This window comes from Symsagittifera roscoffensis, chromosome 7, assembly GCF_963678635.1.
Source record: "Symsagittifera roscoffensis chromosome 7, txSymRosc1.1, whole genome shotgun sequence".
Taxonomy (NCBI): Eukaryota; Metazoa; Xenacoelomorpha; order Acoela; family Convolutidae; genus Symsagittifera; species Symsagittifera roscoffensis.
Window position 1 is genome coordinate 17,951,680 of NC_087068.1, and position 27,432 is coordinate 17,979,111.

Consider the following 27,432-nt stretch of genomic DNA (forward strand, 5'->3'; position numbering starts at 1 on the left):
GCTCAAAAGATGGCAGGAAAATAACTAAATTCTGCACTGCGTGGTCGATCTAAGATGCAGGCGCAGTCTATCTACCTGGTCTCGCTGAGAGAGAAGAACTCCTCTGGCAGGGCAGCTGGGCCTCGTTTGAAGAATGAAGTGGGGTTCTGGACAGTCGTGAACGTCACCAATTTATTATCCATACTGTCTTCGAGTTCAAACTGAAACGGAATAAACTCACTCTTAGTTCAGAGATATATGTGTGATTAAACTACAAACCATTTTTCCTAATTTTATTGACACTTGGACGGTTTGGATCTTTTCGATAAAACCCCCCTAATTGATGAAAAACTGAAATGAAAATAATATAATTGGGACATGCACGATATTACTATTATGGCGCCGAAAAAAAAACGAAGAATTTTTACTTAATTGAGCCTCAAACTGACTGTTTTCTCCATTTTCTCATAGTTTCACTAGTTTTATGCACATAAATTTCATAAAAAGGAAGAAAATGCACAGATTTAATAGTCGTTAAATTCGCACTTTTTTTCTTTTTTATTAGCTCGATTTAACCTTCGGGATGTCAACCCAGGATTTGTAAGTAAAATAAGTCAAAATGTGTGACAAAAATTTAATTTTTTTATCGTTTAGGGGGGTATAACCGAAAACACCCGACGGAATTTTCAAGATAACAACTAGCATTTCCCATGAAATACAGAGATATACTAATTATAGGACTCAATCCATTTAAGGCTAAAACTATTTGAAGGTTCGCGACTTATGAATGTTGCGTCGCATTTCAAGCGCAGACCCAAAATGCAGTTGAGAAGCGCCCTGATCGCGTAAGTCGATACGATTTTTGTTCCTCTTGAGCATTTCCTTAAGATTCTGGGTAGGTTACAGTAAGTTGTTGCCAAATGTCCAAATATAAACAGTTGTACTGACCGGGTCGAATGTTTTGGTTGCCATGCTGAAAACGTCTCCTGGATTGTCGAGTAGTTTGTATTCGTAGACGAAGTTAACTTCGACAACTCCATAAAAGTCTCCGTTGACGTCTCTGACAATGAGGTGGAACTCGAACGGGTCCAGGACAGGGTCTGGCAAATTAACGCCACTGAAGGCGAGTTCGAACTCAGTTATCTTATAACAGGTGCCAAGTGCGAAGCTCTGAAAGCAAAACCAGTCGTTTAAGTCGCTATCTATGATTAAGCACATTTTAGTACAAAATTGACAAATTATTGATTATTAAACACAAAAAATATCAAATTGAAGCAAAAAATTAGTAGATAGACAAAGAGTGGAAAATAATTCAATCGCAACCCTAATTTTTTGTTATTTTTTCGCCGGATTTCGTTTTGCCCCTCACACGTTTCGCCCCTCTTAAATCTAGTCGCACATTTCGCACCTAATAATTTCACACATTTCGTCCTCACACGTTTCGCCCCTAACTTATTACACAGTTAATTAACGCCGCTTTCTTAATGTACATTTTAGGGGCGAAATGTGCCAGTAATTTATGAGGGGCGAAATGTGTGAGGGGCGAAATGTGCCACTAGATGTAAGAGGGACGAAACGTGTGAGGGACGAAACGTGTGAGGGGCGAAAAGTGTGAGGGGCGAAATGTGCCACTAGATGTAAGAGGGACAAAACGTGTGGGGGGCGAAAAGTGTGAGGGGCGAAATGTGCCACTAGATGTAAGAGGGGCGAAATGTGTGAATACCGTTTTTTTGGTGGTGGGGAATCAAATTTAGATTTCCTCAATAGTGTCTTAAGGCCTCAATAATGCAACAAGATGATATTTTAGTCGTTTTACTTATGCTATTCATCCACTATTCATATTAATCGAAAACTTCGCCTTTTTTATATCAATACGGAAATTTAAAAAATAATAATAAATTAAAGCAGTTTTTCTCGGCAATCGGAATCCTTTCAGGAACTCTTGTTTGCATCTCAATTGAATGGGCTTTAGCCCGGGATGACCAAAAATACTAGTCATACAATTTCCATATATGGAAAAATGCTAGTCATACACTTTCCATGCAATTCCATACGTACAGAAAATTGCATGAAAGGTCTATGATTAGTATTTTTTTCATATATGAAAATTGTATGACTAGCATTTTTCCATAAACGAAAAAGATTGATTTTTTACATTTTAATTTCTCAAAATTTTTTGGTTGTGTTCGGTTACGACATAAACTTTGTTTACTCAAACGTAGTAACCAAAGGTTTGGCCGTCTCGCATTAAAAATGCATTGGAAACAGCCTGATATTTGTTAACTCTGTCTCACACAAATAATATAACGAAAGTAATGAACTTTTAAACTTTGGCAATAACTTTCAAAGATGATTATTTCTAAAATTAGAATTTTTAAATTACCAGACATTGATCCAGGCATACAAAAACTTGTCATACAAAAGAAAGAGGAGTTTTAAGCGTTTTTGAAAAAAATTATGAAGAGAAAAGGAAAAAAAATCCAATATTAGTATATCCAGGACTACGTTATACACACAAAAAATTAAATTTTGCATGCAAAATTTTTTTTTTCAAAAAATGTTTGTTTGAATACGAAAATCAGTTTGCGATTGAAAAAAAACACAAAAAAAATTTTGGGGGCAATTTCAAAATTACTTTGAAAAAATTTTGTCGTCGCCATCAAAAAAATGCTAGTCATACAATTTCCATATATGGAAATTGTATGACTAGTGTTTTTTTTTCAGAAAACAAAAATAGAAAAAAAAATCAAAGTTTTCAGTTGTAGCAGCCAAAAAAACGCTTAAATGTTTTGCCAGCAGTTGGATTGATTGTTCAAAGCTTTTTTTTCGAAAAATTTTAAAAAAAAAATGCTAATTATACAATTTCCATATATGGAAATTGTATGATTAGCATTTTTTTCATACCTTTCTTTTTCCTTTTTTTTCATGAAGAGATACCAATTTCGATACCAAAACAACTATAAAATACCTTTGAAATTCGATTATACTCATTTTGCAAAAATGTATGAAATTTGTATGACTAGCATTTTTCCATAGACTAAGTCTATGAAATTGTATGATTAGCATTTTCGGTCTATGGAGGTCAACCCGGGAGATTTATTTAGCAGTCTACAGTACCATAAATTACTCATGGTCTCCACTTTTGCGCTAAAAGCATGCAAAAAAAACAAGGATAGCCGGTTACTTTGCAAGTAGCACAAAATGTTCCGACTACAATATAAACTAGAAACAAAAAACTGTTTTTTTTCCAAATTGTGCCGTTTTCTATCTGTGGTGCTATGAGAGGTTCTTAATGAAAGACTAGAACTAAGGCACATTCGTCGACAATAGTTTTAACTTAGGCATATTCTACACCAGTTTTTCTCGAAAACTGAATAGAAAAATAGAACATTAAGAAAAGCAAAATTGTGATGCTTATTTGAGATACCTGATTTTGCGTGGAAAAAAATAAAAACACATCCGAAGAAAGAATTTCTCCAATTTCTAATGGTCGAAATAAAAAATGTTCTTTTACTCGCTGGTATGAATAAGAAAACAGCAAATTAAAGGCTGATATGATTTAACTTCAAATATGAACTCTTGCTATGCAAAAAATCAAAAAATGAACCGCCGTTTCACATTCATTTGATCTAATACAAGAGGTTTCCAGCATTTTGAATGTTCTCAAACCTTGAAAGAGTTCTGCGCGGTAGAGATTTGTTCCGTGACTTCGACCATATCAACTTCGCAGACATTGCAAGGAGAAGAGGTTGTAGATGCGAATGACCTTTCAGTGGTGAAACGAGTACTGCCTTCACTTCCGGTGACCGGTAGAGAAGTTGTCACTGATGTGATTTCTAAGGAAGTGGTTCTTGAAAAAGTCGTGCCTGATGATTTTGTTCCTGCAGACGTCGTTTCTGAGGACGTTGTTTCTGAAGATGTCGTTTCTGAGGATGTTGCTTCTGAGGCTGTAGTTCCGGACGACGTTGCTTCTGAGGATGTAGTTCCGGATGACGTTGTTCCTGATGAAGTTGTTCCTGATGATGTTGTTCCAGATGATGTTGTTCCAGATGATGTTGTTCCAGATGAAGTTGTTCCCGATGATGTTGTTCCTGAAGATGTCGTTTCTGAGGATGTTGCTTCTGAGGATGTTGTTCCGGAGGATGTAGTTCCGGATGACGTTGTTCCTAATGAAGTTGTTCCTGATGATGTTGTTCCGGATGATGATGTTCCGGATGATGATGTTCCAGAAGATGTCGTTTCTGAGGATGTTGCTTCTGAGGATGTAGTTCCTGATGAAGTTGTTCCTGATGATGCTGTTCCCGATGATGTTGTTCCTGAAGATGTAGTTTCTGAGGATGTTGCTTCTGAGAATGTAGTTCCTGATGAAGTTGTTCCCGATGATGTTGTTCCTGAAGATGTCGTTTCTGAGGATGTTGCTTCTGAGGATGTAGTTCCGGATGACGTTGTTCCTGATGAAGTTGTTCCTGATGATGTTGTTCCGGATGATGATGTTCCAGAAGATGTCGTTTCTGAGGATGTTGCTTCTGAGGATGTAGTTCCTGATGAAGTTGTTCCTGATGATGCTGTTCCCGATGATGTTGTTCCTGAAGATGTCGTTTCTGAGGATGTTGCTTCTAAGGATGTAGTTCCGGATGACGTTGTTCCTGATGAAGTTGTTCCTGATGATGTTGTTCCTGATGATGTTGTTTTGAATGATGTTGTTCCCAAATATGTTGTTTCTAAGGAGGTTGTTTCCAATGCTATTGTAGTTGTTGATTCTAGAAAAAAAATGATTTAAGTTTTGAGCTCGGTCGTCTATATATTTTCTCTTCAGGGATTCGACCCTCTCGCCAACCAAAAATGCCCAATGGATACTTTTTTTTGACGGCTATTCTGGTTAACCAGCACTAAAATTTTGCTGGGAGCTATTATATACAAATTTTGAGAAGGGAGCGCGCACCAAAAACAGGCGTTTTCGATCAAAGACGTCCAAAAATGTGCCCAAAATGATTTTTCAGGGCACTTTGGACACAAAACGGAAGAAATTCGCCTGCACAAAATAGGGTCTTTATAGTGTTTTGGTAGACTTGGTCGACCTACCTTAAAAAACGTCGAAGAAGTTTTCGATTTTTTTTGGAAGCCCCGCTGCACCTTGAGAAAAACTTTGGATCCGTCCCCATAACTAAACCAATTATGAAAAAATATTAAATCTAATGAAAAAGTACCGAAAAATATCAATGAGATTTTAATAGGTGGCATTTTTATGTTAGGAAAAAATTGGAGCTAATTTGTCTTTTTCTCACTCTTTCCGCAGACATGTACAGAAACAAAGAGTTCTCCGCAGTCATCGTTGTCAGCTCCCACATACAACTTAGACGTCGTGATATCGAGACCCTTGATAGCTAGGATTACTTCGGATGTTACTGGGGTATCGATAGGGGCACCAGTCTGATCCACAAAGAGGGCTTGTGCCTAAAACATTAATGGGGAATATTAATACGTCAAATTTTTTTCATGAAATATTTCAAACATCAATCGCTCTAAAACGTTGAAAAACTTTTACTTTATATTTTTAGAGGAACCCAAGAAAATTAATTTCCCATTTGCTAAAAGATTTTTTATATCAGTTACATTGGTTTTAAGTCTTAAATGTAAAAAAAAACTTTGCTGTGTATCAGTAGCGGATTTAGGGGGGGGGGGGGGGAGCGGACGCCTTCCATCTCCCCTCAGGGATTCGACCCCCTGCCGACCGAAAGGGTCCCCTTTTGTACTACTTTGAGATATCCATTTTTGGTGACGGACCCTAAAAATTTTCCAAAGGCGCCTTTGGCGCCAATATACACTAATTTTGAGGGGGGTGCGCGCGTCAAAAAAAAAACGCAATTTTCTGGTCAAAATGTTCCAAAAAGTGCCCAAAACGCCGGTTTTGGCCTTTTGTCAAAAATTTGCCAGCGGCGCAGAAAATTTGGTCAAATTAGGGTCTTTGTAGTGATTTGCAAGACCTCAGAAATTCCTAGATCCGCGCCTGCTGTGTATGCTACAGGACTCTGTCTAGAAGATGCAACAACCCATGCGTCTGTAAGCAATGAACGTTCGGTTGTTCCCCGCAAACTAATGACGTCAAAATTGTCCAAGTATTTTGTTTTTAACTGACATCTATCAATTCACAGATTTACGTTTTGCTTTTGAGAAATATTTCAATGATGATTAAACAAACAAATCATCATGAAAATGATTTAAAAAAACGTGCAGTACATAAGGCAAAAATCTATTCGAAACCAATTTACCAGTGATTCATCGGTCAGCGGTGATGAATCTTGTTCAACAGTGACATACAGGACTTCAGAAGTGCCGACCGGAGACTCCTCCAAAATGGACGACAACACTGTCAGCTGCAGCACTCGCTTGTCTCCATTTGCATCTTCATAAACAATAGCCAGAGTGCTTTCATCCACGTTTGTAAGACCAGAGATGACAATCTCTTCGACTCCTGTTGCGACCGAGTCGGCGAATGTCAACTCGGCGAATGTAGTCACATCGGACATATCTTCTGTGCAAATCGTGTCGGACTCGTCATCATCGTCGCTTTCGGCTGGAGTGAGAGCATATTCGATTTCTTCTCTTGGTGATGCAAATACCTTCTCGCAACTTGACTCCTCGGGTTCAATAGTCGTAACTTCAGATGTCGTCGTAGCTTCGGATATAGTTGTCGCAGTTGTTGTAGGACCAGCTGTCGTAGTTGATACTAAACAAAAAAATTGGACGCCTTTTCGAACAAAAAACACGCTGAGTTTCATCTATTGATACTCCTAAATAACGTATAGTTCAGAAATTACTTCATTGGATCTCATTTGATATCCAAATCCAGCTTATTTACTTTTAGAGGGCATTGATTGATTTTGAAGACCACATAACGTTTCAGGTTTTTCTAAAAGCCAAACAGGTTGAAAAAATCTGAAAAGGAGACTAAATTTTTGAAATAAACAAAGAAATATTGTGGATACAGACTTTGTATTACGAAAAATGAATAAATCGTAATAGTTACCTTTGCCGCAGAAATGTACAGAGACGTCAAGTTCGCCGCAGTCCTTGTTGTCAGCTGCTATGAAGAGTTTGGATGTCGTGATGTCAAGACCAAGGATTACGAGGACGTCTCCAGATTCACTTATCGGGGCCACAAAGGTAGGCAGTGGCTGGAACAAAACATAATATGATATATAAGCAAGCTCCGAGAATCAGCTTTGATGATATCAGCTCATTTTAATTAAGCTGTTATATTTTAAAAACTTATTGCCATTCAGCTACAGAAAACTTACAACCCATAGCTGTTTGGAATTGCATGAACAGAGCAACAAGGTTGAAGTAACTAATTCACGTGTAGACTTGACCTCAAATAAATAACTAAATTTTATTTAATTTTACGAACACCCATTGCTCTGAAAATATGTAACATAATTTGCTGTTTGACTAACTGTTGATCCTTCTTCTAGCGGAGTTGCATCTTGTTGGACTGCAACATAGAGAACGCTCGGAGAACCTGGCGACGATTCCAACGTCGAAGAAACTACAGTCAGTTCCAGGACTTGCAAGGAACCATCAACATCTTCGTAAACAACAGTCAGGGTATCTTCGTCGACGTTAGTCAGACCAGAAATGACAATCTCTTCGACAGCTGTTGCGGCAGAGTCGGTGAAAGACAGTTCTGCAAATGATGTTAGGTCAGACATATCTTCGGTGCAAATAGAATTGGATTCCTCGTCATCATCGTTGTCGGCTGGCATGAGATCGAACTCGATATCCTCTTTGGGTGCTGGCGAGATCTTTTCGCAGCTGAACTCAGAGGGTCCGCTTTCTGTTGTAGTTTCTGATGATGTTATTTCGGATGTGGTGTAACTAGTCGTCGTTGTTTCTTCTGAAAGTAAATAACATGTTCCAGAAACTTGCGACTCTTTTATTTCTTATAGATAAATTGATATTATTTTATGGGTTTCGAATTTTTCGGCCCTGGCCTGCCCTGTTTTTACAATGAGTTTTCCAGTAGACTGAAAGGAATTGATAAACTCTCCAAGACGTCAAAACATTTTACATTTTATATCCGGAATAATGAAGTTGTCTTATTGGTTTATGAGTTTAATTCAAGCTTATACCAAATCAAATCTCTTATTATTGTTGAGTAAATTATCAATAAAGCTTCCATATAATTGAGAATGATGAGAATGATGATAAAGAGGAGAGGAAAATGATGACTCACTGTAGCATCCGACCAGGTCTATGTCGACTAGTCCCTCGGAGCAGCCCTGGATGGTGACGGTGAGAGTGGACACTTCGATGGTGGCTCCCTCGTTGGAGAACATGATGCTTACATCCTCACTTCCAGACACGGGGAACAAAGGTGGGACCTGGATCGGAAAAATATAAACTTCTCGAACTAAGTCGCCAGAGAAAGCAAGGGTACAAATATGATAGATGACAGATGGTCCATAAAACCTAGATGGGTCACTAGAGAAAAATTAATGTTGTTCAAATTATTCTGAAAGTGGGTTTGCAATAGTTTTCGTTCGTTTTGGAGATTTTCACAAAAAAAGGCGGGACCCATCTTTCATACTTGCTTTTTCTTAAGACCGTACTATCATATACTTGTAACACAGCAAGAGTTCAAAAAATACAACAAGGGGCGTGCAAGAATCCTCATTAAAAACAGCTACCAGCTGAATAATAACAACAAAAAACTCCAAGCAAAAACATGACTCATCAAAGGCCCTGTTAATGTTCTGTTATGGTCGCATACAATTTTTGCTACCTTAGAATTTTTCTTAAGATAACTACTAATAATTGAAGTTTGATTGCTCAAAACAAAAACAGCATGATAATGCGAATTAATAGCGATCATTTTGAGATGCCAGTAGTCTCACTTTTGGTATACGCAAAGCAGTGTGACATCAATTTTGAACAATTTTTTTGTAGAAACGTAGAAAAAACGACAGTAGTGAGAAAGATTTCAGAACTTGCTGCAGCTCATGAATGTGCTTTGTACTTACGCGGGGCATTCTCATGCGCGAATGACCGATTGCGCAAAAATTATTAACCAATCAACGCCTTTTACACTATGCAAATCTGATCGATGAACTTATCGCTTATTTCTTTCGAATTTTGAAAACTGAGCTCTAATTGTTTGACAAAATTTTTGCGCATCCAGTCCTTCGCGCATGAGGTATTCTTCCACTTACGGCAGTATCAGCTTCAAGTCTGGGTTCAAATGAGGACAAGTCTGGGCTGTTTGGATTCAGAACGAACACTTTGCCGTCCGAGTCAGTGAAACTGATCATCAATTGCGTGCCGTCGCTCACTTCAGAAAGGCCGAGCACTATTTCCATCACAGCCACAGGCTCCTAAAAGACATTTAAAAAGCTGCATTTAGACCAAATTAAAAAAACAATGAGACCAAAAAGATTCACTTACAAAAAATAACTGCATTAAAACAAAGTTAAAAGAAAACATTAAGAAATAAAAGATTCAATTAGACAAAATAACTTTTTTAAGAAAAATTGGAAAAAAAACATTTGGACACAAAAAAAAACATTTAAAACATAAAAAAAGGTTCACTTAAAAAAAATAAGTGCATTGGGACGAAATTTTAAAAAAATCAAAGAGAAGCAAGGATAGCCGGTTAATGTGCAAGAAACACAGAATGTTCGACCATAGTATTAAAAAAACACAAAAACTTTTAATCAAATTAGTGTCGTTTTTTTCGATGTGATGTGAAAAAATCTGAACTGAAATGTAAAAACTGGGCAAATGCTAAAGACATAGTCAAATAAGCCAGTTGGAAAATTTGAAAAAAAAATTGAAAACTTGTTAACAATTTTTTCTAGTTTTTGAATTTTTGATTCTCAAAATGGCACTAAACACTCCAAAAACTAACTTTAGTTTTTTTCCCTTGAGTAGAAATAAGCTTTCACGGCTTAATTTAAGGTTGAATAAGCTTTCTAAGCTTTCACGTTCAATTTATTAGCTCGAAAATAGACCAAAAATCGAAAACTTCAAAACGGGTCTTCTCGACATTCAGAAAATTTTTTAAACATTTTTGAATGTCGTTCAAATCACTACTAAAAAAGCTTCAATATTTTATATCACTCGACACATTTCAGTTTTTATTTGTGGTATCTGATTTTGCGTGGAAAACAAAAAAAAAACAGCTAAAACTTTCAAATGGTCGAAGCAATTAAAAATTCATTTAAAAAAACAACGTTAAGTCGAAACTTGAAACAAACATTTTGAAACGATGATAGCCGGTTGCTGTGCAAGTAGCAGAGAATGTTCCGACCTTATTCGTAAAAAAAATACAAAAAAAAAACATTTTTTTAAATCTTCAAATTACCGCCATTCCCTCTGCGTGGTGTGATTCTAGAACTAGACAAGCGCGTATAAAATTAGTAAATTAGGTATAAAAATTACAATTGTCTTCAAAAAAATAAGCGAAAAAATGAAAAACATTCAAAAAATCTCCTAAATGTTCCAAATTTTTTGCACTAAAAACTTTAAACTTGCATGAAAATTTTTAGTGCCAAGAAAGCGCTCAATGAAGCTTGCAAAAGTGGTTTTCTTTTTTAGTACGATTAAGTGTTTTTTAGCCTAAATGGCCAATAGTTCAATATAACGATCGTTACTCGGTCGCTCGACTAAATCGTCTTATTTGCTCGAAACTGGACTAAAACTCAAAAATTTCAAACTGGTTTTTCTCAACACTGGAAAAAAATTCAAAAAACTTTTTTGTCGTTCAATCATGATTGAAAGGGCTGTAAAATACTATATCATTCGACCCATTCCGATGATTGTTTTTAGAACTTGATAATGTTTTGAAAACAAAAAGAAGAAAAAAACACCAGAATACAAAGTTCCTCCACATTTTTCAAATGGTCGGAACAATAAAAGATTCGCTTAAAAAATTAATAGCATTAAGACACAATTTTTACACAGAAGCGAAGTTGCACTTCGCATACGCAAGCAAAAATATGACCGATAACGCTACTAGAAAACACTGATTGCGCAAAAATTTGAGTCTACAAAATTTCTTAAAAGACGCACGCCAATTATGAGTCTACATAATTGATAAGTGACGCTAGCCAATTTATGACGCATTAGCAGTACCAGTCAATTTAAAAAAATAAGTATACGGAAAAGTTCCTTAAAAACATCCGACCCATGAAGGCACATCCGACGCATAACACGTGAAGGCTTTACTGTTTGAAATAGCCATTTAATTCTAAGGGGGGAGATTATCCACTTGGTCTTTTAAGGTGGGAGATTGTTCACAAAGGCCCATAAAAATTACTGAGAAAAAATTGCATTTAGACAGAATTTAAATACAACTTTTCAAAATATAATATTCCAAACATAGCCAACAGACAGCTGGAGAATTGTTAATGATTTCAAAAAAATCAAAGAAAAACAATTGTTTATTCAATTTGTTTTAACAAAAAAATGTTCTTTAAATAACAAAAATTTTTGATGCTGGACATTGTTAGAAATAACTAACCCAATTTGAGGAAAACTAGTAAATAAAATCAATTTTTTAAGCAAAATTATTTACCTTTCTTCGAGCCATTCTTCTTGCGTTTTTTATTATTGGAGAGCTTAACTTTACTCCGTGCAGTAAATGATTTCAAATCAACAATCAAACCGCAAAAAATGATTCTGAGCGTGAACAAAATTTGGGAATTTTTACTGGAAATATAAACTTCAGGCTTTTTGCAGAAAAAAAAACAATAAGACCTGATTAAGTATCTTCACTTTTTTCATTGGCTCTTAATAACCTTTTTATTTTCTATATCAAATCAAAGTTCTCATCCAAAAACAAAAATTGCCACTAAACAAAAAACAGGATACTTTATTTCATGGAAATCCATGATGTTTTTTCATCATTGCCATCTCCAAAAAACTGAAAAAAGAAACCCTCAGAGCAATAAACTAACTTCGTATCTGTAGGTCGTATACTGTTTGTTAGCTGTTGACGCATCACAGCTGTAGCCAACATCTGGAGCAGAGATCGTGCTTGGCAAGTTAGATACAGCAGTAGTGGACTCATTGGGTCTTTCAGATATTGGTTCAATGGGTCCAGCCGTTGTTGGTCCAACGGGTCCAGCAGTTGTTGGTCCAGCTGGTCCTCCAGGGGTTGATCCAGCGGGCCCTGCAGGTGTTGATCCAGCGGGTCCGGCAGGTGTTGATCCAGCGGGTCCAGTAGGTGTTGGTTCAGCAGTTGTTGGTCCAGTGAGTCCAACAGTTGATGGTCCAGCGGGTCCGGCAGGTGTAATTTCAGCGGGTCCAGCAGGTGTTGGTGCAGCGGGTCCGGCAGTTGTTGGTGCAGCGGGTGCAACAGGCGTTGGTCCAGCGGATCGGGCAGTTGTTGGTCCAGCGGATCGGGCAGTTGTTGGTCCAGCGGGACCTGCAGGTGTTGGTGCAGCGGGTCCTTCAGTTGTTGTTCCAGCGGGTCCTACCGGGGTTGGTCCAGCGGAACCTGCAGGTGCTGGTGCAGCGGGTCCTTCAGTTGTTGTTCCAGCTGGTCCTGTCGGGGTTGGTCCAGCGGGTGCTGCAGTTGTTGATCCAGCGGGCGTGGCAGTTGTTGGTCCAGTGGGTCCAGCAGGTGTTGGTCCAGCGGGTCCTGCCGGGGTTGGTCCAGCGAGACCTGCCGGGGTTGGTCCAGCGGGACCTGCAGGTGTTGGTGCAGCGGGTCCTTCAGTTGTTGTTCCAGCGGGTCCTGCCGGGGTTAGTCCAGCGGGTGCTGCAGTTGTTGGTCCAGCGGGTGTCGCAGTTGTTGGTCCAGTGGGTCCAGCAGGTGTTGGTCCAGCGGGCGCGACAGGTGTTGGTGTTGGTCCAGCGGGTCCGGCAGAAGTTGTTCCAATGGGTGCGCCAGGTGTTGGTCCAGAGGGCCCTGCAGGTGTTGGTCCAGCGGTGCCAGCAGTTGTTGGTCCAGCGGTTGCGGCAGTTGCTGGTGCAGCGGTTTTGACTGTTATTCCTTCAGTAGTTGCAGATGTTTCTGCGGATACAGTAGCACCCGTTACTCCGGTATTTTCAGATAGTGTAACTGCTGTTGCACCAGTGCCTTCAGGTTGAGTTGCAACTGTGGCTCCAGCACTTACGGTAGCCCGGGTAGCTCCTGTACTTTCTGGTTGAGTCGCTGCTTCTTCGGTAGAACTAACTGGAGTACCAGCTGAAGGTGCTGTTTTTATAGCTACAGATGCGGCAGTTGGCGCGGTGACGCTTGCTTCAGTAACGCTTGTTACTCCTGTGGTTTCAGATAGTGTAACTGCTGTTGCACCAGTGCCTTCAGGTTGAGTTGCAACTGTGGCTCCAGCACTTACGGTAGCCCCCGTAGCTCCTGTGCTTTCTGGTTGAGTCGATGCTTCTTCGGTAGAACCAACTGGAGTACCAGCTGAAGGTACTGTTTTTCCAGCTACAGATGCGGCAGTTGGCGCGGTGACGCTTGCTTCAGTAACGCTTGTTACTCCCGTATTTTCAGATAGTGTAACTGCTGTTGCACCAGTGCCTTCGGGTTGAGTTGCAACTGTGGCGCCAGCACTTATGGTAGCCTCCGTAGCTCCTGTGTTTTCGGTTTGAGTCACTGCTCCCTCGGTAGAACCAACTGGAGTACTAGGTATAGGTCCTGTTATTCCAGCTACAGATGCGGCAGTTGCTCCGGTGCTTTCTCTTGGAGTCACTCTTTCTTCCGTAGATCCGATTGGTCCTGCAGCAGTGGGTCCAGATGGTCCTGCAGTAGCGGTTCCAGATGGTCCTGCAGTTGTTATTCCAGATGGTCCAACAGCAGTGGCTCCAGATGTTCCTGCAGCAGTGGATCCAGATGGTCCAGCAGCAGTGGGTCCAAATGGTCCTGCAACAGTGGGTTCAGATGGTCCGGCAGCAGTGGATTCAGATGGTCCGGCAGCAGTGGATTCAGATGGTCCGGCAGCAGTGGTTTTAGATGGTCCTGCAGTTGTTATTCCAGAAGGTCCGGCAGCGGTAGGACCAGATGGCCCTTCAGTAGTAGGTTCAGATGGTCCGGCAGCAGTTGATCCAGATGGTCCTGCAACAGTGGGTTCAGGTGGTCCTGCAGCAGTGGGTCCAGATGGTCCTGCAACAGTGGGTTCAGATGGTCCGGCAGCAGTGGATCCAGATGGTCCGACAGCAGTGGTTTCAGATGATCCTGCAGCAGTGGGTCCAGATGGTCCTGCAGTTGTTATTCCAGAAGGTCCGGCAGCAGTGGGTCCTGATGGTCCTGCAACAGTAGGTCCAGATGGTCCTGCATTTGTTATTCCAGAAGGTCCGGCAGCAGTAGGACCAGATGGCCCTTCAGTAGTAGGTCCAGATGGTCCGGCAGCAGTTGATCCAGATGGTCCTCCAACAGTGGGTTCAGATGGTCCTGCAGCAGTGGGTCCAGATGGTCCTGCAACAGTGGGTTCAGATGGTCCGGCAGCAGTGGGTCCAGAAGGTCCTGCAACAGTGGGTTCAGATGGTCCTGCAGTTGTTATTCCCGAGGGTTCGGTAGCAGTGGGTGGTCCAGATGGTCCTACAGGTGTTGGTTCAGCGGGTTTGGAAGATTTTGGCCCTTCCAGTCCAGTCGTTGTGGGTGCAGCAGGGGCGGTTGCTGAAGGTACTTCTTTTTCCGATGGCGCGGCAGTAGTGGTTTGCTCAACTTCTTCAGCTGGTTCCAGAGAGGACACTGCTGAAGGCGGTGCAGATGTTGACGAATATATGACAGTAGGCGGTGGAAGAGACGTCATGTTTTCTTCGTCAGCGCATGGTGTAATTGTTGATGTCATTGTCGTTTCTTCTAAATTTCAATTCAATTGCCAAAAATGGATTTCGTTGTACCAATACCCTTTTGGCGATGATGGTGCCAAATCCTCGCATCCCCTTTTAAATCTACCCCTGCTAAGCTATAGATGTTACTAGTCACAAAAGTGGTCCAGTAATGGCCTTAAAAAAATACGGTTTCAACTTACCTTCAGGTGTGGTCGTTTCTTCAGTAGGTCCTTCAGTTGTTTCAGCAACTGTTGTGCCAGGTTCTATAAAAGAATAAACGACATTCCTTCATCTCACAATGAAACCCAATCAAAATAATAGTTTCATTACATAAATTCCTGGTGCTACCCTTAGAGTCTTTAAGTGAAGACAATTCCTACCCTTGTTTAATTAATCTAGTTAATTTATCCGCAAAAAAAAGAAAAATAATTTTTAGAAAGAGTTGAAAGCGATGTAACTCTTTCTATGAAAGCCAAGCTGGAAGCGTGAATGAACGTGAATTGAATTTGAAAAATAGAAGTCAAACAGCAAACAATTAAGTTCCAGTGTGACAGCTTAAAAAACAAGAAAACCAACAAGACGTATATAAGTATCCTCACTACGTTCAAGGATAGCCGGCTTCTTTGCAAGTAGCTCAGAATTTTCAGACCAAATTTACAAAAAAATAGAAAAAAGTTTTTTTTTCCTGTTTTTCAAATTGGTGTAGTTTTTAGCGGATGGTGTGAATCGAGAACTATGCGAGCGAGTATAAAACTATTTAGTTCAACATGATCAACAATAGTTGACTTTACAAATATTTGAGTTTTTCTCGACACGGGCAATTTTTGAAAACTTTTTATTGTCGTTTGTTTGAATCACTATTGAAAGGGCTGTAATATGATATATCACTCGACCCATTCCGAGTATTTGTGGTACCTGATTTTGCATGAAAAAAAAAACAGAACACAAAGTTCTTCCTCACATTCGGTGCTACGGAGCAATAAGAAGCAGAGCCAACAGATATGTATGAAAAGTGTAAAAGAATTTAAGAAACTCGAAAAAAAAATTAATTAAAAACATGCTTCGCTATTTGAAAACACCATTTCTCCTTTCAAAAAAAATAGAGGAAAACTAGGCAAATGCGACTCACTGTAACATCCGATCAAATTCAGTTCCACCAATCCCTCGGAGCATCCTTTGATCTCAATGACGAGAGTCTTGATCTCTATCGTATTCTCCTCATTCGCGAATGAGATTGAAGCAGGAACGTCATCACCTCCTATACTGAACCATGGTTTCGGCTGAAACGGCGGAAACAATCTTATTTCAATGGGCACTTTTCAGAACATTAAAATACCTAATCTGCTAGTTAATTGTAGATGTTTTTGGTCGTCTGATGAGGACGAAACATCAAAAAAATTTAAAAAACATAGCCAACTGACAGTTGGAAAAGAGTAATGAACGAAACAGAGAAAAAAAATGACCTAATTTTGAATTTTTTTTTCTAATTTCAAAGTAAAAATATATAACCTTGAATTTCAAGATTAATTATGTATGATACCTTTTTGATAAAATTAGCGCTATTTGAGAACACTGGATTAATAGGTAAAATATTTATTCCGCTGGGAAATCTAAAAATTAAATCCAACTTTCGAAACTAGAAGTCGTTCACGTTTTTTCGCGCCGCTTCCACGTTCGTATTTGGAGAGTGCTATTTACCTAAACTTTTCAGATGAATTTGAATTGAGCTCAAAAAGTGCATATACACCTAAAAGCAAGGCGGATTTAGGGGGGGGGGGGGGCGCACCCCCCCCCTCAAGGATTCGACCCCCTACCGACCCAAAGGGTCCCCCTTTGTACTATTTTGAGATATCCAATTTTGGTGTCGGACCCCTAAATTTTTCTAAAGGCGCATTTGGCGCCAATGTATACTAATTTCAAGGGGGGAGCGCTCCCCGAAAGAACGCGATTTTTTGGTCAAAATTTTCCAAAACGTGTCTAAAAACGCCTTTTTAGGTCTCTTTTTTCAAAATTTTGCCTGCGGCGTAGAAAGTTTTGCCAAAACAGAGTCTTTGTACTGCTTTAGGAGAGCTCAGAAAAAAAAATTTCGTCGAATTAAAAAAAGAGGTCGACAAAATTTTCGAAATTTTTTTTTTGAAAATCCTCCCCCTCCCTCGAGCAAATCCTATATCCGCGCCTGCCTAAAAGCGTTCAAAAACGCAATTATTATGAATGAATTCACATCTCTAGTTATAGGAGCAGTTAAAGACGTTTTCCTGAAAAAAAACATGAAAAAATCACCAAGATCTGTATAAAGTCGTCACTACGTTGATTACTCTTAAGAAAATAATAATAAAAAAACAAGTTTCATCAATTCTTGAACAATTATTTCTTACCATTGGAGTAAGGGCATCTTAAAAAAATTGAAATGAAACGAAAACTAAATCTTAACCAAACACTCACAATATTGATAATAGTCACAAAATTTATTTAAAAAAATGAAAAGAATTTCAAGAAAAGAGTAAAAATGAAAAAAAAAATTAAAATGTGGGCAATTAAATGATGTGTGCACATACGCTGGCAGCTGCTTCTGGTGAAGATGCGTCGATGTTTTCAAACACAGAGTTTCCGACTCGGTCGAGATAGAATTTGGTTCCCTCTTCGTCGTAATACGTTATGAGCAATTCAGTCGTGTCTGTGACGTTAGTTACTGCCAAAGAGATCTCCATCACTAGTTGTGGATCCTGAAATAACCAAACAGTTACAACCCTTATAGTTAGTACAAAACTCATTGCTCAAATAAGGAAAACAGATGGAACCTTTTTTCATACCTTTTTTTTGACGTTTTGGCGTTCATTAGCTTATTTGGCATCAAACGGTTTTGATTCTTTCAAATACGAGACAGTGTTTAATTCAAGATTACAATGTGATACACAACAAAGAAATTTTTCGAGATACCTTGATATATTTTATTCCCAGTTTGAGAATATCAGCTACAGGGAAGATTTCAGGCTAATTAACTTCTGCTTCAACTTTGAAATGTTTTTTTTTCTCCAGGCCATTTTTGGTGATAGAAAATGGATCTCATCAACTCAACTGTTTCGCGCCGTTTGAAAAAGGTACAAAATTCACATATTACAACCGTTGAATTATTTCATTATAGAGCTGGCAATTCGTTACTCAAAAGAGGGGGGGGGGTTAAAGAGATCCTAGAAAATATAATTTTTGACGAACTTTTTCAAACCAACAGAAAAGCTCAAGGCTTTAGCTAAGAACAATGATAGTATTTGCGTGTGATTAGTGTTTGGAAAGTTATGAGCGTTTGAAGGTTGTAAAAACTTCAAAATGGATAAAATCTATTCAATTCCTATCTATTCAAAATCTATCCCTTCCATCGCTTCAAACTCAAATTTGCATACAGGAAACGCACAAACAGCAATCTCAGGTATTTGTGGAACTGGTTTTGAAAAAAATATATAGAGAAAAAACATCACGTTAAAGCTTTTTGATTTCAATGGTATTTTATAATTGGCACTTTTCCAATCCCATCTTGTCATAATGCAATGAAATTTGGCATCGCAAACCAAGTTGCTTTTCATGCCTTGCATTGTAACTTTACGCGTTTAGCCATAAATACACGCAAAAACAACTACAAAAACAAAACTGCTCGTATCAGGGCGAAGCCCTGAATATTCCGACAACCTTTTAAGGTCTATGGAGCAGTAATAACATGAAAATATTAAATGTAAAAAAAAAAGATTATTTTAATTGATATCTTTTGTGAAAATCATCCTCTCACACGCCATATAAAGTACATAGTGATAGATTTCGGTACTACTAACAAATAAGCTAGCTTCCTTTAACCAATTTAGAACGATTTCTACGACGGATTAAATCTCGGCTTAAGCGTTAATGGCGCAAAATATATCGCGCGTCAATTGCCCCAAGCTGGCCAAAATGGCATTCTTTAAACCCCCCATAACTTTAAAAAAAAAGATTACAGGTTTCGCATTTAAGCTCAAGACAACAATAATTTTTGAATGATATAAAAATTCCGTCAAAAATGGCTAGTTAAAACGCCGAAATTTGTCTGAAGAAAAAACCCTCCCCGAGCACAAATATTCCTTTACTTTTGTTACGAAAGTCGGAAAAATAAACGGACATGTGTGGGAAGTAAAAATGAGTCGGAATTCTTTCATGAAACTAACCCAAAATAAAGAAAAATGGGCAGTCAAAAGGCATTTTTTTATTGCGTTAGAAAATCTGATTTCGCCAGAAAGCCGGAAAGTCATTCAGTTCTTCGCGCAATTTTCACATGCATAATTGAAAACCGTAAGCTGTCTTTTATTTAGCAAATGAAAATTATTTGAGTTTAAAACAAACCATAAGTCAAACTTCGAAAAAATAAATTTGAGCAAGATCAAACTTAACGCTTTTTTGACGTGTTTACACGATAAAAAGTTTTTAAACTAAAAAAAATTTAGCCGGTTAATGTGCAAGCATCACAAAAAATTTCGAGCACTTAAAAAAACGAATTCGAAATGCAAATCGTTCATAATTTTTTCTGCGTACTGGGACACGGACTGAAAACGAGCCTGGAAAAACTACCAAAATCTTAAAAAAGAAAACACATTAAAAATGGCAAAGTTCTCTCTACACGAAAATAAAAAGCAAAAAAAGGTGATCTGCTTGCTCTTCACTGAAAAACATTGAAAAAGATTTATAAAAATGTATCACTCGACCCAATCTAACGTTTTAAAGATCATTTCTGTCGTTACTTTTATTTTTTAAACAAAAATATATAGAAAGTAGAAAAACCTAAATAATTTTTTGGTGCTATATATATATTTTTTAAATAGTGAGTGGGAAGGAAACCTAATTGTTGAATGAATAACAAGAATTAGACAAAAAACAGCTGAACCGTGGCCAAAAAAGCTTTGATATGATTCCACGCTTGACCCCAATACGAGCTTTTTTTTGAGGTAGTCGCGTTGAAAAAACACAACCTACGCCATAGTTCCTTCCCCTTTCGCAAAGTGGTCGGAACAAAATAGGAACATGACCCCAATTCAATTTTTTTGGAACATATAAACATTTCAAGCGCACAGGTTGAAGGCCAATTGGAAAATCAAGGATCTGGCTCGACACGGGTAGTCTTGGTGATTACAATTTCCGTCGAGATAAATATTAGCTTCAAAATTTCGGAATGATCTTTCGAGCGAATTAATTCTCTGCTTGCGCATGGCGTTAGTACAGAGAGATTTTTTAATTAAACTTGAATCCAAACGGACAATTTTTCACAATTCTTCACAGATGTCAAAAAATGAATGGAAGCGAAAAACTCTTCGTGATTGTGAATTCAAGTATGAGAAGTTGTTAAAAAAATAGGCCCCAAACTAGTATTAGAAACTGTTTACAATTGAAACTGTTTTGGACAAAACAATTCGATTTTGAGAAAACAGGATCTGTCCGCGAAAAATCAATATCCGATACCGAAACTGAAGGTAAAATTTTCTGGTTGGAGAGTTGACCTAAACACTTCTTCCAACAGTTGGCCTATAAACTTCTTCAGAGGAAAAAAAGAAACAACGATGCAATTGAAACAAACCTCGTATGAGTATCGTGATAGTTCTTCAGAGCTCATATCCTCGTCGCAGAGGAATCCAATCTCTGGTTCGCACATAGTTACTGTTGAACTACCCTCACTCAAGGACTCCGACGTTGTCTCTTCAGTAATTTCATTTGTCGTACCCTCGCTCTCAGCTGTTGTTGGTCCAGTCGGACCGGCAGTTGTCGGTCCAGCGGGACCTGCAGGTGTTGGTCCAGCGGGTCCGGCTGTTGTTGGTGCAGAGGGACCTGCAGTTGTTGGTCCAGCGGGTCCGGTAGTTGCTGATCCAGTGGGTCCGGCAGTTGTTGGTCCAGCGGGTCCAGCAGTTGTTGGTCCAGCGAGTCCTGTGGGTGTTGATCCAGCGAGTCCGGCAGTTGTTGGTCCAGCGGGTCCGGCAATTGTTGGCCCAGCGGGTCCGGCAGTTGTTGGTCCAGCGGGTCCAGCAGTCGTTGGTCCAGCGGGTCCTGTGGGTGTTGATCCAGCAGGTCCGGCAGTTGTTGTTCCAGCGGGTATGGCAGTTGTTGGTCCAGCGGGTCCTGCAAGTGTTGGTGCAGCAGGTGCTGATCCAGTCGGTCCGGCAGTTGTTGGTCCAGCGATTCCGGCAGTCGTTCGTCCAGCGGGTCCTGTGGGTGTTGATCCAGCGGGTCCGGCAGTTGTTGGTCCAGCGGGTATGGCAGTTGTTGGTCCAGCGGGTCCTGCAAGTGTTGGTCCAGCAGGTGCTGATCCAGTCGATCCGGGAGTTGTTGGTCCAGCGATTCCGGCAGTTGTTGGTCCAGCGGGTCCTGCAGGTGTTGATCCAGTAGGTCCGGCAGTTGCTGGTCCAGCGGTTCCGGCAGTTGTTGGTCCAGCGGGTCCTGCAGTTGCTGGTCCAGCGGTTCCGGCAGTTGTTGGTCCAGCGGGTCCTGCAGTTGTTGGTCCAGCGGGTCCTGCAGGTGTTGGCCCAGCGGGTCCTGCAGGAGTTGCGCCCGCGGGTCCAGCAGTTGTTGGTCCTGTAGGTGTTGGTCCAGCGGGTCCGACGGTTGTTGTTCCAGCAGGTCCGACAGTTAGTCCAGTAGCGCCGCTTACTTCTGTTATTTCAGATAGTGTAACTGCTGTTGCACCAGTGCCTTCCGATTGAGTTGCAACTGTGGTGCCAGCACTAACGGTAGCCTCAGTAACTCCAACGCTTTCTGATTGAGTCGCTGCTCTTTCCGTAGATCCAATTGGAGTACCAGTTGTAGGTCCTATGATTCCAGCTACAGATGCGGCAGTTTCCGCGGTGACGCTTGCTTCAGTAACGCTTGTTACTCCTGTGAATTCAGATAGCGTGAACGCTGTTGCACTAGTGCTTTCAGGTTGAGTTGCAACTGTGGCACCAGAACTTATGGTGGCCCCCGTAGCCCCTGTGCTTTCTGGTTGAGTCGCTGCTTCTTCGGTAGAACCAACTGGAGTACCAGCTGAAGGTGCTGTTTTTCCAGCTACAGATGCGGCAGTTGGCGCGGTGACGCTTGCTTCAGTAACGCTTGTTACTCCTGTGGTTTCAGATAGCGTGAATGCTGTTGCACTAGTGCTTTCAGGTTGAGTTGCAACTGTAGCACCAGAACTTATGGTGGCCCCCGAAGCCCCTGTGCTTTCTGGTTGAGTAGCTGCACCTTCCGTAGAAACAACTGAAGTACCAGATGTAGGACCTGTGGTTCTAGCTACAGATGCTTTAGTCTCCGCGGCATTGCTTGATGCAGTAGCGCTGGTTACTCCTGTGATTTCAGATTGCGAGACTGCTGTTGCACTAGTGCTTTCAGGTTGAGTTGCAACTGTGGCACCAGAACTTATGGTAGCCCCCGTAGCTCCTGTGTTTTCTGGTTGAGTAGCTGCACCTTCCGTAGAACCAACTGGAGAACCAGCTGTAGGCACCGTTTTTCCAGCTACAGATGCGGCAGTTGGCGCGGTGTCGCTTGCTTCAGTAACGCTTGTTACTCCGGTAGTTCCAGATAGTGAAACTGCTGTTGCACCATTGCCTTCAGGTTGAGTTGCAAATGTGGCACCAGTACTTACGGTAGCCCCCGCAGCTCTTGTGCTTTCTGGTTGAGTCGCTGCTCCTTCGGTGGAACCAACTGGAGTACCAAGTGTAGGTCCTGTTATTCCAGCTTTAGATGCGGCAGTCGCCCGAGTGCTTTCTGGTAGAGTTACTGTTACTTCCGTAGATCCAACAGGTCCTGCAGCAGTGGGTCCAGATGTTTCTACTGCACTAGGTTCAGATGGTCCAGCAGGTGTTGTTCCAGAGGGTTCTGTAGCAGTGGCTGCTGATGGTCCAGCAGGCGTTGGTCCAGCTGGTCCTACAGTAGTTGGTGCAGTGGAACCGGCAATAGTTTGTCCAGTGGGCCCTGCAGGTGTTGGTCCAGCGGGACCGGCAGGTGTTGGTCCAGCGGGTCCGGCAGGTGTTGGTCCAGCGGGTCCTGCAGGTGTTGGTCCAGCGGGTCCTCTAGGTGTTGGTCCAGCGGGTCCGACAGGTGTTAGTCCAGCGAGCCCGGCAGAAGTTGGTCCAGCGTGTCCGACAGTTGTTTGTCCAGCGGGTCCCGCAGGTGTTGGTCCAGCGGGTCCGGCAGGTGTTGGTCCAGCGGGTCCGACAGTTGTTTGTCCAGCGGGTCCTGCAGGTGTTGGTCCAGCGGGTCCGGCAGGTGTTGGTCCAGCGGGTCCGACAGTTGTTTGTCCAGCGGGTCCTGCAGGTGTTGGTCCAGCGGGTTCGGCAGGTGTTGGTCCAGCGGGTCCTGCAGGTGTTGGTACAGCGGGTCCGGTTGATGTTTGTCCAGCGGGTCCTGCAGGTGTTTGTCCAGCGGGTCCTGCAGGTGTTGGTCCAGCGGGTCCGGCAGGTGTTGTAACAGCTGGTCCGGTAATTGTTTGTCCAGCGGGTCCTGTAGGCGTTGGTCCTGCAGGTGTGGGTCCGGATGTTGCCGTTTCAATCGGTCCTTCTGTAGGCCTAGATGATCCAGCAGTTGATCCTTCTTCGGCTTCAGATGACGGAGTAGTTTTTAGAGCTTTAGGAGTCCTTGTAGTGAAATCATTTGTAGGAGGTGGCAATGTTTCCATAGTTCCATTCTCGCATGGTGTGATAGTTGCAGTGATAGTTGTTGTCATTTCTTCAGTTATAGTTTCTCCAGTCGTCTCTGTGAATTCTTGCTCGTATGTCGTTGTTGGCTCTAAAACATCCAGCAGTCTTTAAAGAAGACTAAGGCATTGAAAAATTGACGGAGTACGGAATTGACCACAGTAGTGAACAATTTCAATTGTTTCAACCCCAAGTTTGTGTTCTGAAACATTTAAACCATTGTAAAGTTACGCTTTTGATCATTAGTGCCTGCACTCTCTTTTACATTCAAATATAATTCTTTTTTACCTGGAGTCAAATTATAAAAACTTTTAGTATGTAATCAAATATTCAATATCCTCTTCGGAAAACAATAAACATCGCTAAATGACAGCTAGAAAATAGTAATCAACGCAAGGACACACAAAAAACTAACTTTTTGTTGGAAAAAAAACTTCATTTTTCGAAAATTGAAGAAAAAACATGCACATGAAGCACTTTGAATTTCAAGAACAATTTATGATTGGTGCTTTTTTGATAAAAGTAACCCAATTTGAGCAAACTGGATCAATGGGTAAATTTTTATTTCGCTTTAAAAATGTTAAGACTTTTTCCTGAAAAAAAAACACCAAACCTATATAAGAGTCTCCACCACGTGAATTACTCTTAAACAATAATCAATGAATCTGAATGAAATTAGTTAATTTAACACTGCTCATTTTGACAATAAAAACCAATTTTTTACTTAATTCTCACAGGCGAAGTTGCCCATTGCAAAAATTGCAAGAACACGACCAAAAAGCAGCTCTATCAAGTGAAATAAGATAAAGTAGAAAAAGGCCTAATTAGTAGAAAAAGTAGAAAAAACTAGCCAATAAGAAAAATAGGATCTAGCCAATTAGAGTCTCTCGCACTAACCACTCAGCCACGGAGGCTTAAAATCCCCAAAAACTAGCCACAAATAACACAGCTACGTATGCTAATAAATTGCCAATTCGATGCAGCAAAAGTAGCAGCATCAAATACAAAAAGACACAACTTTGTATATAATCAATCGGAAAGCATAAAGCCACATTATGTATGAATTGTTCATATCAAAAAATTGCGAGATATATTGAGTTAGAAAGCTTCTGAAATCAAGTTTCAGTGATTGTTATGTGGTTGGAAACAATTTTTTCCTTATCAAATGTCCAGGCACATAAGACTTTATACTGCTTTCGCAGCCGGTGTCCTACAGTTTAATGACATACAATTTAACACCGTACTTTTTAACACTTAGTCATTTCATTACTAAACAATTTGAATCGACAACAATATAACGCCTATTTTCCAGTTTAATACAGTACATTTTAACACCTAGTCATTTCACTATTAAATCTAATGCTATATGAATTCCTTATCTTAACTCTTATCACACCAAAGTTAATCCTGCAATTAACACACGCACCATAATGAAAAACTTGGTTTATCTTAGTTATACATGCTAAAAGGAGGCTTCCTAATTTACTTAAGAATCTTATCTACAAGTTTGTAATTTATTTTCAATTAGACTTTTCGCTAAACCATTATGATTACTAAAAAAGCTGCTTGTGCTAATTCAAAACAATTTGACGTAAAAATTCTGACAAAAATTAAATTCTGACAGTCACTTTATACTTTACTCAAGTGATAAACATACGCAAACACAATAAACACATTATGATTGAGGCTTCTTTCGAATTCACAGTTTCATCTAAAAGCAAGCCAATCCTTATAGCGTCCGGCCACGAATTTTATTTCAAGCGAAAGAATAAGTTTTACAGAAAACTGGATTTGCTCAAAATATCAAACACATAAATGTCGAGCAACTGCCATTACTGAAAATAACGAACTAATCGAGACGCGTGGAGAGCATAACCACGACATTTCAGCGGGAAAATCGGAGGCCCGAAATGTCATAAAGCATATAAAAGACCTCAGCGAGAGATTTACCCCGACTGTTGCAGTTGCCAGTGCGGTTTTGCCAATTACAAACGATTTGGCTACTCAGTTTGCTCTCCCAAGTAAAGACAAACTGATCCGAACGGCTGCTCGCACTCGTAAGCAGCTAGATGTAAATATGCCGCCCATCCCCGTTGCGCGAAATTTCGAGATCCCTGAAATTTTTGAAAATTTTATCCGGTATGACAGTGGATCAAATGATCATGAGCGAATCATTTTGTGCTGCGACCCCGAAATGGTGAGAGTTCTGGAGAAGTCATCTTTTTGGTTAGCCGATGGAACTTTCAAAATTACTCCAAAAATGTTCTATCAGCTTTATTAAATTCATGTTAGTGTATCTGGCATTGCGCCAGCTTTCATTTACGCCTTCCTCTCTAACAAAACCGAAAAAACCTACAATCGCTTCTTGCAGGCTTTAATTGATTTAGCACCCAACTGCCGGCCTGAAAAAATTTTGTTCGATTTTGAGCAAGCTGCTCTTCAGTCCTTCCAAAAAACATTCCCCGAAGCACATTTATCGGGTTGTTTTATCCATCTCACTCAGAGTTACATGAGAAAAATTATTGAATTGGGTCTGAAAGTGACCTACGAAACGAATCACGACTTAGCGCTGGCTTTAAAAATGCTGCCATCCCTTGCATTTGAAGAAAAAGAAAAGATCGGCGATTCCTATGACATGATCATTCAGGAAAATCAAAATGTATGCGACAGAAGTTGCTTAGAACCCGAGAAAATTGAGAAAATTGACGAGTTGTGTCTGTACTTCGGCTCTACTTATATAAACAGCTTGGTGCCAAACCGTGAAGTTTCATTCCCACCCTCCCTTTGGAACCAGCGAGATGCGGCCGTGATGGGGATTGCTCGAACAACAAATGCTGTCAAGGGATGGCATTTCGGGATTCAATCATATTTCAGCGGAGCCCACCCAAATATGTGGAAAGTAGTGGGTAGCCTGCAAAAAGACGCTTCCGTACAAAAACTCAACTTTTTTGATGCATCGAGTGGCCATAAGTTCACAAAAAAGAAAAAGTATCGAGTATTAAATGAAAGAGTACAAAACATAATGTCCGTTTACGAAGACAAAACTGATCTGTACTTTTTCAGAGCGTTATCTAGCTTGTGCTAAACTATTGTAAATTTTATTTCATTTTTGTTTATTCTTTCGTACTATTAAAATTCAAATTTTAATCCTACTGAAATTTTTGTCAGCTTTTTTTGAAAAGACGTTTCCTTGCAGACTCCCGGAAACGTAACTAAACGCAAGAACATGACTCGTGCCTTAGCAATTTAATCCCAGGACAATCGCCCTTATTTTCGGGATGCTAGGTTGGGACTACGGGCTGGCAAACCCTTTAGCTTTGCGTTTATGTGCCAACAATTCAAAAAAGCTGACAAAGCGATCAGGTCATAAGTTTAAGTTCGAGAATGATTCTAAAAATAATGATTTTAAGTTTTTTGGCATTGGTTAAACCTTTTTTTAATTTCTACACCGGCTGAAAATGTCTAGAAAATTAGGCCATATTAGTCAAAGGACGTCTAATTATTTGCGGGCTTTTGAAGTTCATTGAACTATTGCTTGCTTTTGGTTCATTTTGGAATGAATCATTGAAAATATTGGCAAGGCCATTTCATTTTGGTTTGAAACGTTTCACTGAAATCATTTGCAAGGTCATTTCTATTCAAAACTTACGCGAATTATGTTGCGCAAATTTGTCTGGCTTTAAATGGCAAAAATTTCTCTCGTTTAATTCTTTGATGGTTACCGAAATCCCCTTTGAAGTAAGTTTTCTTTTGATTTTGGATTAAAACGGTGTTAATTCATAGAAATTGTTTTAAAATGTAGCGATGTTATATTGCTAAGGCAACAAAAAGCAGGGAGTGAAACTGTAGGGTGTTAAGTTGTTTAGAGTTAAAAGGGGGGAACCATCGCAGCCTACCAATTCAAAAGTTACTAAGTTTGTTGTCACGTTTCTTTTGGTAGCACTTTTGAATTGGTAGGCTCCGATAGCAGTATAAAGTCATATGTGCTTGGACATTTGATAAGTAA

General features: G+C 40.2%; 1 protein-coding gene across 1 annotated transcript in view; it reads right to left on the reverse strand.

Moving 5' to 3' along the window:
- Window positions 1–27,432, reverse strand: part of LOC134851926 (mucin-19-like) — a 62,937-nt gene that overhangs the window by 11,296 nt on the left and 24,209 nt on the right. Inside the window, exons 26-39 of the mRNA XM_063868202.1 lie at window positions 20,345–23,517; window positions 17,313–17,480; window positions 15,887–16,037; window positions 14,958–15,020; window positions 11,934–14,785; window positions 9,189–9,350; window positions 8,213–8,360; window positions 7,434–7,873; window positions 7,007–7,154; window positions 6,249–6,706; window positions 5,265–5,433; window positions 3,649–4,739; window positions 928–1,149; window positions 76–200 (exon numbers count right to left, since the gene is read on the reverse strand). Coding sequence (XP_063724272.1) covers window positions 76–200; window positions 928–1,149; window positions 3,649–4,739; window positions 5,265–5,433; window positions 6,249–6,706; window positions 7,007–7,154; window positions 7,434–7,873; window positions 8,213–8,360; window positions 9,189–9,350; window positions 11,934–14,785; window positions 14,958–15,020; window positions 15,887–16,037; window positions 17,313–17,480; window positions 20,345–23,517 — 9,370 coding nt within the window. The remainder of the gene's footprint in view (window positions 1–75; window positions 201–927; window positions 1,150–3,648; window positions 4,740–5,264; window positions 5,434–6,248; window positions 6,707–7,006; window positions 7,155–7,433; window positions 7,874–8,212; window positions 8,361–9,188; window positions 9,351–11,933; window positions 14,786–14,957; window positions 15,021–15,886; window positions 16,038–17,312; window positions 17,481–20,344; window positions 23,518–27,432) is intronic.